Here is a 14,446-nt window from a genome sequence, read left to right on the forward strand (position 1 = left end):
TCTAAACGAATGACTTTTATTCACTTTCATGTAATTGTGCAAGAAGTTCATGGGTAAACAGGTTGTACTGGGGGCGGGGGGATTTGTTGAATTTTTCTGAAAAATGGGTCTCTATGGCGGCCATCTTGGATTTTCAAACCAGTTTCTTAGTGCAGAAGAATTTAATAGTAAATATTGAATTATCAGCCTGAAATTTGGCACACAAGTACAAACCTATGAACTGGGGATTCATGTGAGGATTTTGACCTATCTTTAAAACTAAAAAAGGGAGCCCAAAGTCATTGGACCCCCTAGAATCAGTTGACGAAATTTTAGGGTATATATTACAAAAAAATTGAATATTTCCTCAAGTTACTAATATTGCCCAATTCCCTCACATAGATCCCCAGAATCGATCTTAAAGCACCTGTACGCCAATTTGAAGCTTCTGGCTTTAGTAGTTTTTGAAAACTCCTTGCACCCAGGAGATCACATATGTCAAAAAATAGATTTTGAGAAAAACAGAAAAAACAGGGATTTCAAAAGGATTTTTAGAGCAATTTGCACTTTTCAAACGCCCTTTTAAGTTATTTAGGGTGTTTTTTCAATTGTTTCTTCATTGTGACCCGATAGAACAGATGTCAAAGGATGTTTTTCCTCAAAAAACAAAAGTTGGATATTTGTGAAAAATTGTATCGATATTGCCTGGGATGGCCGACCCGGGTCTTCCCTTAAATAGGCCTACACTTTGGACAAAATATTTCTGTGGCGACGACATATTTCTCAAACAAAATGCCCCGTTTGACCATAAAGAGATCACTTAAAAGGATGGAAAATAACACCGTGAAAAATACCACATCAGAGCAAATTGTGAATGTAGCCGGCTATGCATAGAGCACAACTCACATGTGTATATATATATATATATAATGGCGAACACAGTTCCTTCAGCCTGTCAGGGAAGAGCCAAGTCACAATATTGATTGAAAATCTACATTTGTCACTTACAGGTAGGGGAGGAAAATAGTCCTGTGTCAAGTTTACAAAAAAGATTCAACAAACGGATATTTGGATATTAAAAATATAATTTAGTTGTTTTTTTTCTCCAATGGAATGTAGTTTTTGCACCACGAAAATTTGTTTCATCAGTTTTGACCACTTGGGAAAAAAAATCTCCTCCTTCCTCCTCATTGACAAGATACAGAAGCCGTTCTCTGAAACCAAATCAGTAACATTCCAAGATTCACCATTCAGGTGACAACATCTGGTACTAAATTAAACAGTCCACTTATATGTAATAAGTACAAGAAATTGTGCCATCAAGATAGAAAACTATCCTCAAGATATCCACTAATGTCTACTAGGCAATCACGAAAGAAGAAAATATTTCCTCAACGTTTATGTTTGCCCCACACTAAATCCCAACAAATGTAATAAATTTTCAACACTAAACGGTAATTGTGACGTTTTTACCCCCCCCCCCCCCCCCCCCCCCCCCGGGAAACAACTTAGATCATTCAGAAATTAGAAATACGAAAATCCGGCTGTTTCAACCCTCCCCATCAGAACTACTTTTTTTCACCAAAAGCTAAAGGAATATAATGTCCCAGCACACCAACAGATAGTCTTTAAAAAAACCTCCCAATACTGAAATCGAACTCTTTTGCATGTGCTGACAAAACAGCAGACCCCTACAGCACAGCCATTCAGTAAACCCTCAACATTTCAACATTCCGTCAATAAGACCACAAAGGTGAGTATGTGAACACAGTGCCACTTTGTAGGCCTACCTCTCAACAACGTGGGTGAGTGGGTAAAAGAAGTGAATCCTTCAGCTTTTTTTACCACTCGAATGATAGGTAAAAATAATGTGACAGGTAGAAACTTAAAGTCTAAAAACACCTTATAAATAGTATCATGAAGTGATTCATGTCATTTGATATTTACTATAGGGCTGCCAGCATGTGTTTTTTTTTAAAACCCACAACAAACACTTTTTTAAAGTTTTAAAAAATGACTTAAAAGTGAAACACATCATTGCAGTTAAATTTTGCAGTCTTATAGTAGGAGACTGCCGGCAAGTAATTAACTCTACGGACACAAATGAGCCAGCCGCCTTGTAACAAAAGAGTTAATGGCATGACTTGGTCGTTATCCTTTTTCTTTGCATGAGCTATTTGTCTTCTTCAATGTGGTAAAACACACACTAATTTGTCATGTATGCTTGGAAAAAAAATCAGAGACTTTTAAACATAAATTTCAAGACCATACAGACATATATACATCTACATATATATATATAAATATATTGCTTGCCATAGTTCAGTCCAGTTCATGAGCCATCAGGGCCTCCTGGGAAAGACAACAAAAAAAAGTGTTAGTTGAAAAAAGTTGACCAAGACACAGAGAAATACGATAACAATCTTCCACAAATTGTTGCAGTAAGTGTTTTATAGCACTTGCAACACTTAGGCCATAAAAGAGTGCCGAAGATTAGAGGTGTTACAAGAAAGTAACAAACACAATAAAGAAGAGTTTTAGTTTTAGTAGAGAGGTTCTACTGCGCTCGCAACTGCATAAGGTCATAAGAGCGCCAGAAGATTAGAGGTGTTACAAGAGAGTAACAAGCATAAAAAAGAAGAAGGGGAGATAAGGATGATAGATGTTTCATAGGAAAGAAGAAGCAAACTACACCAGAGCACCCGCCAACCACCCACCAATAAAGAAGAAGGGAAGATAAGGACTTTAAATATTTGATAGGAATGAACCATCAAGCCCACACCAGTGCACCTGCCAACCACCCACAACTCACATCAAAACAACTTGACAGGAGCACAATAACAGTCAGCTATCCCTGCTAGCAGACGATAACAGGAGTGAAACGGTCTCACTAACTGTACCATTAGTTTCAGTAAGGTTTTGTGGCACTCGCAACTGCAGAAGGTCATATGAGCGCCAAGGGGTGGATGTCAACAGAGAAGTCCATACAGAGAATCAGGCTTACTCTGCTCACCTCTCTAGCTTCAACAGCACAAAGTTTGCTTCGACTGTCAAGTCACCCCGGAAATAGCAGTTCACAAGAAAGTGACAAATATACAAAAGAAGAAGAGGAAAACTGACGACAGTAAGGATGAGGAAAGAAAAGGCAGTAGTTCCCCCTATGTTGTTCCGGCACAGTACGAGCATGACATTGATAAATCAGCCCATTTACAATTCTACTGTGCATAAGAATATGTTAATGTCCCCCTTTTGGGAATGGCCTAAAGACACTTCAGTCAGTAGCACTGCCCTGGGGGGGGGGGGGGGGGGGGGGGGCGCAACTGTACCGTTAAGTTACCAGGTCGCGACCTCCGTACTCTCTTGTCGTATCTCCCTTTTTTAACAGTGAAAATGTGACATCTTCTTAAACTCACTCTTTGTTATGAACTGTTTTCACTGTTATAAAAAATGGAGATACGACAAGAAAGCACTGGGGTCGCGAGATGCAGAGTGAGTTAAGTCCACTTACCATTCCTCCCATCCGCTGAATGCTTTGGTCCAGCTGTCTGTCACGAATGTAGCGCAAAGAAAGATCCCTTGCCAGGTCCCGCACTCCCTCCCCCATTAGTCGAACTCCGCGAATGGCCATCAGGAAAGCACCGAGTTCTTGGTAGGCATCTTTGAAAACAGTGTCAGACACAGCGTTCTCCATCACCCCTTTAAATATGGCCCAGGCTCTCTCCTTTGTTTCTTTAGATGGTTGTGTGTTCGAGCCCTGCGAAAGAAATTTTTTTTTTTTAACAAAGTAGAAAAAACCACACCGGCACGGGCTCATAAACTTGTAGGAACAACATTGTCTCTAAACTCTTTTTTTCCCATACAGGGTGACTGCCAACCTGGCTTCTCAATTTTCCAGGGGGCCTCATCCGTTTTCCAGGGGCATGTTACGTAACAACGACAGTGCATACCTCAATTTACACACACACACACACACACACACCTATGTAGGTACATTATATCCAGTCAAGAACATGTCAGTGTGGCACTGGGATACTGTCACACTGTGTGACTTACATATTTCAGTCTGTTCTTACTTATTTATATTTTCCCCTCATCAAATCATATTCGGCTATATATATATAAACTAGCCTACATAAAAATTAATTTTGTTTTGAGCTTGAGAAAAGGGATAGAACCAGAATATCGACTGTCATACTGCCAAGAATCCGTTTGGATGTCAAGATTTATATAATAAATGTGAAAAACAAAAATTACTGCTCAAACTCAAAGAAGAGTAATAACTTGATTGGCTCAAGTACACCTATTCATTGTGAGAGGTGTAAGAACTGTGGGAGGGCAAGATGCAGTGACACTGAAAATCTGCGAATCTTGAACAGAAAGCTAAAATATAGATACATAAAATACAAGTAATACACTATCACAAGAGAGAGAACGAAAGACAGAAAAAAGAGACAAAGAGAGAGACAGACACAGAGAGAGAGGGGGGGGACAAGAAAAAAGCATACACTTGATGAGGTCACACTTCCATAAACAAAACACCAAAGATAATTAAACAAACGTACTATCACCCATCCAATGAAACGCAAACCCTTAGATTAAAAAACACTGCTTACAAGGTATGAGTAATGACAGATCCCTATTCCACACAAGGCCTGCACCAATACACGTTTTGCAGCCATCTCTAGTAATAATCAAAATTCTAAACACTAAATTTGCTTCCAAGTTCAGTAGTTCAGTTTTTGTCATCCGGTGTTGCCTTCAACCCCACCCCTCCCCCCAATGTATCTTTTTTTTAAACATCAATAATCCCCCCATTCCGGAGTCCTATATTTCACAGCGCTCAGACTTTGAATGAGCTTTGGTGACCCCAACCATCGCTGATACTCACAATGTGATGCGAAGGCACAGGTTCTCTGACCGGTCACGATGGCGAGCCCGACAAGACCCTTGTATAACTTTCTTTTCTTTCTTTTTTTTCCCGCAAGTGATAGTGCAGGACAAATACTGATTTATGTTCGTGGCGACACAGCGTTTGTAATGTGCAACCTGCATGTAACAACAGCTGCGTTAATCAGACTGCTACCGGCAAGTTTCCGGGTGGTAACGAAACCGAAAGTATATTGAGCATCGGTACCACAATATACACTTCCGCATGCCGCCATAGCCGCCTGTTCGCATGAAACGTATGAACATCACAATCGAGAGTGGGAAAAATAAACCCAAGGACGTTATTCAATTCGGTTGTCAAATGTTAGAGAACATTTATGTATTTTCCAGAGAATTTCGCGGGGCAATTTACAGATTTCCTCAAATTCCCGGGGCATTCCTGGATCTCGGCGATTTTTTTCAAATTCCCGGGAGATTCACTGGGCCCCCAGGATTCCCGGGGCCTGGCAGTCACCCAGCATATAATTTGATAACAATTCCATCTTGTAACAAATAGTGTTTAACGCCCCCTATTACTACAATTACAATTAGATGATTAAGGAACCAGGTTTCTTCAAGCCTGCCTGTCAAGGCTAACCAGAGCTGAGTGGGATACACCTCCCACAAGACACATGGAGAAACTCGATTTTAGAAAAAACCTCCCCTCTCAAGAATCGAACTTACGTCTTCTGTGTGTACAACAATGCAGAATCCAACCCTCACACCACAGATGCAGGTCAAAGAACAGAATCTGATGACAGCTCAGGAGCCCCTATTTTTTTTTTAATCTTTTTTTTTTTAAATACCCAGGAGCGCTCCGTATCCACAAGTCTGCCCTACCATCCAGAGTACAGCCACATCCGACATTTCCAGTTTCTCCTGTTTTTGAGAGAGCCGAACCACAGACCCTGAAGACTCACCTCTGTTTCAGACGCTTGTACTGCTTTCTCCAAGGCTTCTTTCATTTGATCTATTGGACTAGATGTAGCTGGACCAGCTGAAAAAAAAAAATCATACTGTAGCGACATCATACATACAGGACTACACACACACACACATACATACACATATACATACACATAAAGGAGTTTTGAGACAAATTCATCACAGTCCAAAAAAAAGTAAACAACACAATTCATCTTATACCAACTGAAAAACATTGATTAAAGGAACAAACATTGTAAATTTTCAGTTTCCAATGACTCTCAAGCTATGGAAATTACCAAACTTTGGTGGCCATTTCTCACTAATTTTACTTCTGAAACCAGACGACCCTGACCTCCTTCAATAGCAAATATTTTGATTTCTATTCAACATAGATATTTTTTTTCACCAAAAGCAAGGCAAATAAACAGTTTTTAAGATGATACCCATAACTCCATGTGCCAAAAAATTGACGAGCACCTGATTCCACCACGCTGTGACACATATTGTACATTCATAGCATGCAACTTGTGTAAAACTAAAACCTAAAATTCACTTTTTTTTGGACAACTTTGGTAAAAGAAACCCTATCTAAATCTATACATTCAGTGTGTGGACAATGAGCTTGCCTTGAGCCGCAGGTCTTGAACGTTGAAATTCATCGCCCAGTTTGGACAATGTTCTGCCACATCTCTTGAGGAAAAACTCTGGAAGAGAAAAAGAATACTTTACAATTACTTATATATATATATATATGTATATGTATATGTATATGTCTGAGTGTCTGAAAACTACTGACTTTCAATATTTTGAAGTATAAAATTAAAATGCCAAAACCAACAGTAACAATATTTACAAGGGTAAGGAAATTCAGAATTTCACGATAAAAAAATAATTCTTAATAAAACATATTATTATATGCAAGCAAGAATGCATCAACATAACAACATGAAATTAGACATTTATGTGGGTGGATGGTGGGTGCTCTGGAGTGGTTTGCTCTTTCTTTCCTATCAAACATCTATCGTCCTTATCTCCCCTCATTCTTTTTTATGTTTGTTACTCTCTTGCCACACCTCTAATCTTCTGGCGCTCATATAACCTTTTGCAGTTGCGAGCGCCGTAAAACCTCTACTAAAACAAGACATTTATGCATGGTAAGGGGAAAAAATGATTGGCAGTTTCTAAACCACCTGAGGTGACGTCAGAGATACATAATGTGCCCCTGCGCTCTGACCTTGAAACAACCACCACTTCCTTGGAATTATTAACTAAGACATGACTATCTGTCACTGCATTCTAATCAGTCTCGCAAACAATTTCAGTTGTGAAACTTGATTTTATAACAAGAGCTTCATTTTTCTTGATCTCCATCGTTCTTGATCAAAGTCCCACAGTCAACTCAGCGGGGTGCACAAACTAGGCCATTTTCTCTTTAGTCTCTTCAGATCTGCGAAGCTGCCACACTTTTCTCTCCCGACAAAATGTACAATTTAAACAATGTTTCTTATGACCAGAACAGATAGACAATCAAGTTACAAACCATCGTGTCTCCAATCTCCCCCTTCCAGCTCCCCATCCGCAACCTCTTCTCCAGCCTCAGCCTCGTAGCCGAATCCTTCATCAGTCCCATAACTACTTAAATCAATGGCTGGAGAGAAAGAAAGAGAAAGAAATTCATCATTAAACATTGTGCTTGTAAAAATATCTTATTGTCTCATTTTTCATATTTTGCAGACTGCATAATGTTTAAGGACAAAACTGATAATAAAAATACTATCTTTATCAGACTTTAACCAAAACCGTAAGAGCCTTGAAAATGTTCAGCTTTATACCATGCTTCTATTGCTATACCATACACATTTTCATGCTGCTTATACATATTCATTACTTCCTATCCGTATGTCATGTTTTACTATCGTATCCATACGATGTGGGGAAAGCTTTGCCACCACTTTTAAAGGGGAAATTTACTCGTTAATCCAATCTGTGCGCTTTGTATAGCAGGCTGTCAAAATGATTTTTTGAGAAATACCGAAAGTTTCAAAGAGATCTTCATACTAGAAGTATTCTTAAATGTGAAGAATACAACCGCGGGGGTATTAAAATTACCCCAGGACGTACAAATAGGGTTAAAGCCTCACATCAAAATTAGTAGACTAGTTATAATGACAATATGCCAGATGTGCTATAAGTTATATATATATATATGAGTGTCAGTGACAGCATACCCTGCCTTACCAGAACCTCAGAATTTCATAACATAAATAGTTTACCATATATAGCCATATATAGAAAAGTAGATACGTGCAGAAAGTAGATACTCACTCTCTGGATTGAAATCAGGGGAGAGAAACAAATCAATCAGCCGGTCCACGTCCGTTTGAACAGCATTCAACGGGATAGCCATGATGATGTGACACTGCACAAACAAAACAAAAAAAAGGAAAATAATAGAGATGCATCATTTATTAATACCATTTTGTTTTGCTCGTCAGTGTTTCTTTCATAGTGCCACTCTGTCGTTTAAAATACTTGAAACATATTACAGTCACAAAGGCTAGTGAAAAAGTCTGAAAATAATTCATCTAAGTAAGGACGTATTATAAATCAGTAAGACAGTATGAGTACAGAGTTACAGAGAAAAAAAAATTCGATTAGTATAAATCAGGAAATATTCAACAATCGAATCTTACTTTTATTTCCTGAATCCACCAAATCTGCCGTTGTCAATAAAATAAGGTTGCCAATTACTTAAGAAAATGTCAAGTTTCAATGTTAGTTCTAGCCTGGACAGCTGCATCCTACGTACCTCTTTGTCTTTCTCGTTTGGAAGACTCAGACGGAAAAATTTCACAACAGAGAAAGCCAAACTAACTCAGCTAAAAATGTCAGTCCAACTTGGAAATAAAACACAGCAGAAATGACAATGAAATCATGTGTATATAGGCCCTATACCTATATAGATCTTGATGTAAATACCCCCAACTAGGCTACTTAACCTTAACTAGCAGTGGCCTTCATCTATTCACATGGACTCCAAGTAATTATAGATCTAGATATAGGCTAGAATCTAGTTAAATATTCTAGATCTAGTCCAAGATCACATCCTGTTCTCCTTACAAGGATCCAATGTCCAATGTTAGATCTCTATCATGGACTAGATTCTAGTTACTGTATTTATCAGTCTTGTAGATCATCTATTTATAACTAACACTCAGACTCGTGACCTGGCTTTACTTGGACTCTTTTCACATCCTGTTCAAACTTAAAAAATCACTTTAGTCTTTCCCAGCAGACAATCAGTTACAGGTGGTAGAGTGGGGTATTTCACCTTCTAACCAAAATTTTCCAAAAATAGAATTTGCAAATTCCCAAAAATACATAGATCTAAATGTATTGTTTCTAGATCTAAATCTAGAATAGATCTAGATTCTAGACCAAGATTTAGATTAGAGATATATCCTAAGTTTGGAAAGGAAATTGAATTAGTCACTTGTAAACAGTCAATCACTCACTGACTCAAACTCGCCCGTAGACCAAGAAGACTAGATCTAGATCTAGAAGTCTAAAATCTAGATCTAGATCTAGATCTAGATATCTATATTCTGTACTGCCAGTCTAGCCGTACTTGTCTTAGGCCCTATTAACATTAGAAAACAGGAGGTTTAAAATACATGCACTGTCATTAAGCCGGCACCTGGTTTCGTCTCAAATACAAATATACTTTAGGTACTGCACACAAAAAATGTATATTTACAATTCAGTAGGCCTATTTTTTGTAAATGGTGAGTCTAGCCATCATATTAAGAATAAGTACGGCTAGACTGCGAGTCTAGCCGTACTTAAGTATCTAGAAATCTAGATTAGATTCTAGATCTAATATATAGATCTATCTAGAATCTAGATCTATATATGATCTATATCTAGATCTAGACTCTAGATCTAGATCTAGACTCTAGATCTAGATCTAGATCTAGATCTAGAATCTACACCCCAACAATCAGACACCCATAAATAAAACGAAGTGACTATTTCTCCGAACGTTCGGAGAAATAGTGCCGATCTTTATTTCTCCGAACGGTTTTCGGCTTCCGGTCTCGTGATTTTTTGCCTATTTATTGCGAGAGTTCGGCGCCAACTAGAGGTGTGCGAGTCCAGCATATTAAGATTCGAGTCCAGACTCGAGTATCTGCTCTGGACTCGAGTAATTACTCGAGTAATTACTCGAGTCCCACGGCTCTTAAGACTCGAGTTATAGTATCCCGAAAGGGAATTTTAGTGGGTTTCAAAAAAGGTTTTGTTGAATATCGGACAGAAAATAGAGTGCCTTCCTAGGAGGGAGCTTGAGTTGGCTTATGGCAATTCTAGACATATGCTGTTTATACCGTATTTATTTTATTTTATCTTAGGAAGTGGCTATTCTCACCCCAGGTGAGAATAAAAATGTGATCGACCTCTCACCCCGGGTGAGACTAGCCAGTGTTGGCTATTCTCACCCGCTGTGAAACAAAACCGGGTGTTCCTAATTTCTGAATACTTCCTATCGGTGAGGATGATTAAATAGACAAACCCCTTTTTAAAAAAATGATATTATAACACAAAAGTAAAACTAATTTGGTGGTCTACAATGATGCTACGGCTGTTTCACTTTTAGAATAGAGCCGAACTACCCTAATCGGCATTTTGTTTTGCCCAGAAGTTCTCGCTATATCTAGGCTACTCCTCTCTATCTCTCTCTCTCTCTCTCTCTCTCTCTCTTTCAATGCCCGCAGATAAAATTGCATGTTTGTAACACATGAGGACTGGAACGTTTGTTTACACTACAGAATTCAATTTTAAAAAAGTGTAGATCTAGAATTCTGTGGTTTACACTGGGTATCACATCACGGTAAACGCACACATGAAGAGAATAGCCAAAAGGCTCGCTCTCTCACCCCGGGTGAGTGAGAAGCTTACAACTGTATAACAACTGAGCTAGAATAGAGGTAGTCTTCATCTTATCTTATCTTATTTTTTTATTTTTTAAAAATAATTCTTTGTTACAACAGTAAGAATAAAATGTACACAAACCTCAGACAATGCACTTAATAAAAGAAAGAAGTTTGATTGGTCATCGTGGGTTTCTAACAGTGGTTTCCTTTTTGCTTTTTTCTGGGGGGGGGGGGGGTCGGTTTTTTCCTTTGGGGAAGGGGTATTTTTGGTGGGTTTTTTTCCTTTTCCTTCAGTTTTAAAAAATTGCTTATCAGAATTTTTCTTTTATCAATTCTTAACTTTTTTAAAAACAAAATTTTTCTCCTTTTCTCTGTTTTCCCCCCTACAGACTCGAGTCTGGACTCGAGTCCTTACTCGAGTCCTTACTCGAGTCCTTACTCGAGTAATTTACTTGTGACTCGAGTCTGGACTCGCCGCATGTATTACTCGAGTACTCGAGCCTGGACTCGTTACTCGCACACCTCTAGCGCCAACTTTCATTCTGCCTCTGCCTCTGGTCTGGGAAGGAACACGTACCGCATGGCAAGCCCGCCTACAGACAACCTTCAGTAACACCCACCACACACCCACCACCATCATGCACATGTACACACACTAACTAAACATAACTAGTGGGCAACTTTTGAACGTATGACGAGCTGAACTGTGGATGGAGAGACAGTGTGAGTGAAAGAGCGGGTGAAAGGAAGAATGTGCGAGTGTATCCACAGGCGACAGCAACTAAAAGACGACGACACTGACCACCCCTGGCCTGGTCCACAGCTCACGAACAAAAGGAATGCAGCTCAGGCGGTGTTTTGCCTATATTATTGTCCATGGTTCGCAGGGAACAAGTGAGATTTTCTTTGTGTGTGCCTGGAGGGATGGGGTGGGGTATGAAAGTCATGCGGACGGGGATGAGCCGCGGGAGAGAACACGGGAATTGAATGAAAGAGTGAAACTGAAAGAGACGAATGACTCATGAGTCCTGGAGTGAATGGATCCTGTGTTTCTATTTTTGTATACTTTGAACTGTTACTGAATAAAGGCTGAAATAAAGCCCGAAAAACAAACAAACACACACACACACTCCTCACTCTCCACTTACTACCACACACAGACACACTCAAACACTCACACATACATACACACACACACACACACACACACACACACACACACACATACACACACACACACAGGAGCAAATTTTTGGGTCTATATCTATTTCAATTTTCAACAGCTAGTCTAGATGAGATTTTTAGATGAGTGTAAAAACGTGAAAAAGAAAGGTTTCATAACAGAAAGAAATCAAAATTAGAACAGCCCATAAACAACAACAAACATTAACAAATAAGGGCGTGTGTCCACCTGTCCGAAGAAGATTGGCAGTTTTAACCCTAAATGTGCGTAATTTTTAAAAAAAAGTACAGGATATTACATGTAAATTATGGAATCACACACATTAAGGGGCTTGCCAGTGTCAGTACATTGGTCGCAGCAGTGACAAACGCAGATGCCAGTTCTATGTGTAGTCATCAATAACCCTCCGTAGATCTAGATCTAGACAGCACACGAGTGAACACAACACATTACGTTTAAAAGCAGCACCTTTCATAGGCAACACGTCATATCTATAGCGAAAAACTGTTTGGAATTGTAGCATTTCTTTATATAAATATTTACGGCGGACATTTTTTGGACCGATTGAACCATATTGTATACGAACAATCTATGGTAGGCCCATACTATAATTATAGATCTATATAATATCCGAAATTTGGGGGAAAGGATGATATTTCAGAGTGTTCGGAGAAATAGTGCCCAGCTTTATTTTCCCGAACGTTCGGAGAAATAGTGCCCAGCTTTATTTTCCCGAACGTTCGGAGAAATAGTGCCGGCCTAAATAAAAATGATAAAAAGTTGTACTTTGGTTGGTGTGGTTTGCTCCTTCTTTCCTTTCAAACATCTATCGTCTTTATCTCCCCTCCTTTTTTTGTGTTTGTTACTGTTACTCTCTTGTAATACTTCTGATCTTCGGCACTTACATCATGACCTTACCACACACTAAAACTAAAAGCTTACTTGTAAACTTTTGTTGGCTTTGTTATGTACACATCTCATCTCTTGATCTAGATCTAGATCTAGATCTATCTAGATTCTAGATTTAGGGAAGATTTACTGTCATTGTCTTGAAGAATCATTTCCTTGAACATTCAACTTAGGTTAGGCCTAGGTAGGAAATGCCTGCCATAGATTCATTCATAGAACAACAAAGAGTAGCCTACTTTTACTGTGTTCAGCACGACATTCCAAATATAAACGTAATGTTATTTAAATACAACACACAGTTTACACGCACCTGAATGAAACTGATACTGACGAATCTTTGACCGGTCTATTCCAAGTTCCTCTTTAGAAGTGTAGTAGTCTAGTAGATCTATAATCTAGATCTAGGGCCTAGGCCTAGCAGCAAGTTCAGCAAGTAGATCTAAAGTTTCTAAACTTTTTCAGTCAGTGGAGTCCTGTGTCGTTCTGTATCCGGCATCCGGGTGTAGGTGTAAAGTCGCCTACTGTAAAGACCGGACATGACACAAATTTGGTTTGGAATTTAAAAGATCCTAGGCCACACTTGGATTACTAATATTCATGAATTAATCATGTGTGCTCTAGTCTGAGACATTACAGCCTGCTCTTAAATTTAAAATACTTTTTATATTCACTAAGAGACATAAATATGGAGATTGGTGGAAGAAATCTGAAGAGTTTTCATTCGGCTTTGAAACTTCTCATATATCACTAATATTATGTCAATACATCTGACATCTGTAACACAAGATCAAGAGAGTAACAGTTTACAAAAAAAAAAAGAAAAGAAACTACTCGATTGATCTACAAGCCTAGACCTAGGCCTAGCTTTGTCCAGAAAAAGAATTAATGTTTGAAAAGATTTTATTTCATGTCAAAACTCCATGGTCTTTTTTATATTTGAAAGGGGTTTGGGGGGGGGGGGGGGATATGAACCGAGGGTGTTTGGCGCTGTTGTACCGTATAAACTGGGCACAGCAGTCAGCTCTGGGACTTTCCCAAGGAACTTAGAATAGTTAGAACAATATCCTTGGATTTTCCAGAACTCGGCTTGATCTATTTGTGGAACTCATTCGATAAGGTGAGGAGGGATATAGGCCCCTCACCTCGATTCGCCTCGCCTGTTCCAAAGACTGATGTCACTTGTATTCTGGGTGTTTGGGTGGGACCATTAAATTAAATGGTGGGCCCAATGACTGGGATCCATAAATTTAAGTTAAAGTCTGTGGACTCCAAGGTTTCTCAGAAAGCCGATCTTTTGTGGCCCAATGATTTATACAGGACAACGGAGAAACAGATCTAGAATCTACCTGTCTCTGGGTTGGCCTGTAGACTAGAAGAAGTATTTAAGTGGCTGACAGAACAGTTTGCTCTCATTAGAAAAACAAAAGGCAAACGAAGCAGGGGCAGATCCAGAGAGTGGGTGGTTGGAGGGTACTTTGGTGTGGTTTGCTCCTTCTTTCCTTTCAAACATCTATCGTCTTTATCTCCCCTCCTTTTTTGTGTTTGTTACTGTTACTCTCTTGTAATACTTCTGATCTTCGGCACTTACATC

The 14,446-nt window shown here is 39.1% G+C and overlaps 1 protein-coding gene across 2 annotated transcripts; it reads right to left on the reverse strand.

Annotated features, from left to right (window-relative positions):
- Positions 1-1,071: 1,071 nt before the first annotated feature.
- LOC101847035 lies at positions 1,072-13,399 on the reverse strand. 2 transcript variants are annotated; one of them, XM_005097441.3, is made up of 7 exons: positions 13,166-13,399; positions 8,158-8,251; positions 7,373-7,480; positions 6,459-6,536; positions 5,826-5,902; positions 3,488-3,733; positions 1,072-2,331 (listed from the first exon to the last, which is right to left on the reverse strand). In XM_005097441.3, exons 2-7 carry the CDS (start codon positions 8,237-8,239, stop codon positions 2,302-2,304), a joined length of 621 nt encoding a protein of 206 aa, XP_005097498.1. In that variant the 5' UTR covers positions 8,240-8,251; positions 13,166-13,399; the 3' UTR covers positions 1,072-2,301. The 2 variants fall into 2 exon arrangements, with proteins under 2 accessions (XP_005097498.1, XP_012937443.1); XM_013081989.2 differs by lacking the exon at positions 13,166-13,399 and adding an exon at positions 8,642-9,159.
- Between the last annotated feature and the right edge of the window lie 1,047 nt (positions 13,400-14,446).

Source organism: Aplysia californica, unplaced genomic scaffold, assembly GCF_000002075.1.
Source record: "Aplysia californica isolate F4 #8 unplaced genomic scaffold, AplCal3.0 scaffold00154, whole genome shotgun sequence".
Taxonomy (NCBI): Eukaryota; Metazoa; Mollusca; class Gastropoda; order Aplysiida; family Aplysiidae; genus Aplysia; species Aplysia californica.

What these genes read in the sequence shown, in the direction of transcription:
- LOC101847035 (XM_005097441.3), bottom strand. Translation starts at nt 8,239, where the DNA reads ATGGCTATCCCGTTGAATGCTGTTCAAACGGACGTGGACCGGCTGATT. An exon ending in GGGAGATTGGAGACACGATG is followed by an intron (nt 6,537 to 7,372) that starts GTTTGTAACTTG and finishes TTTCTCTTCCAG; the next exon opens with AGTTTTTCCTCAAGAGATGT. An exon ending in TACAAGCGTCTGAAACAGAG is followed by an intron (nt 3,734 to 5,825) that starts GTGAGTCTTCAG and finishes TTTCTTTCGCAG; the next exon opens with GGCTCGAACACACAACCATC.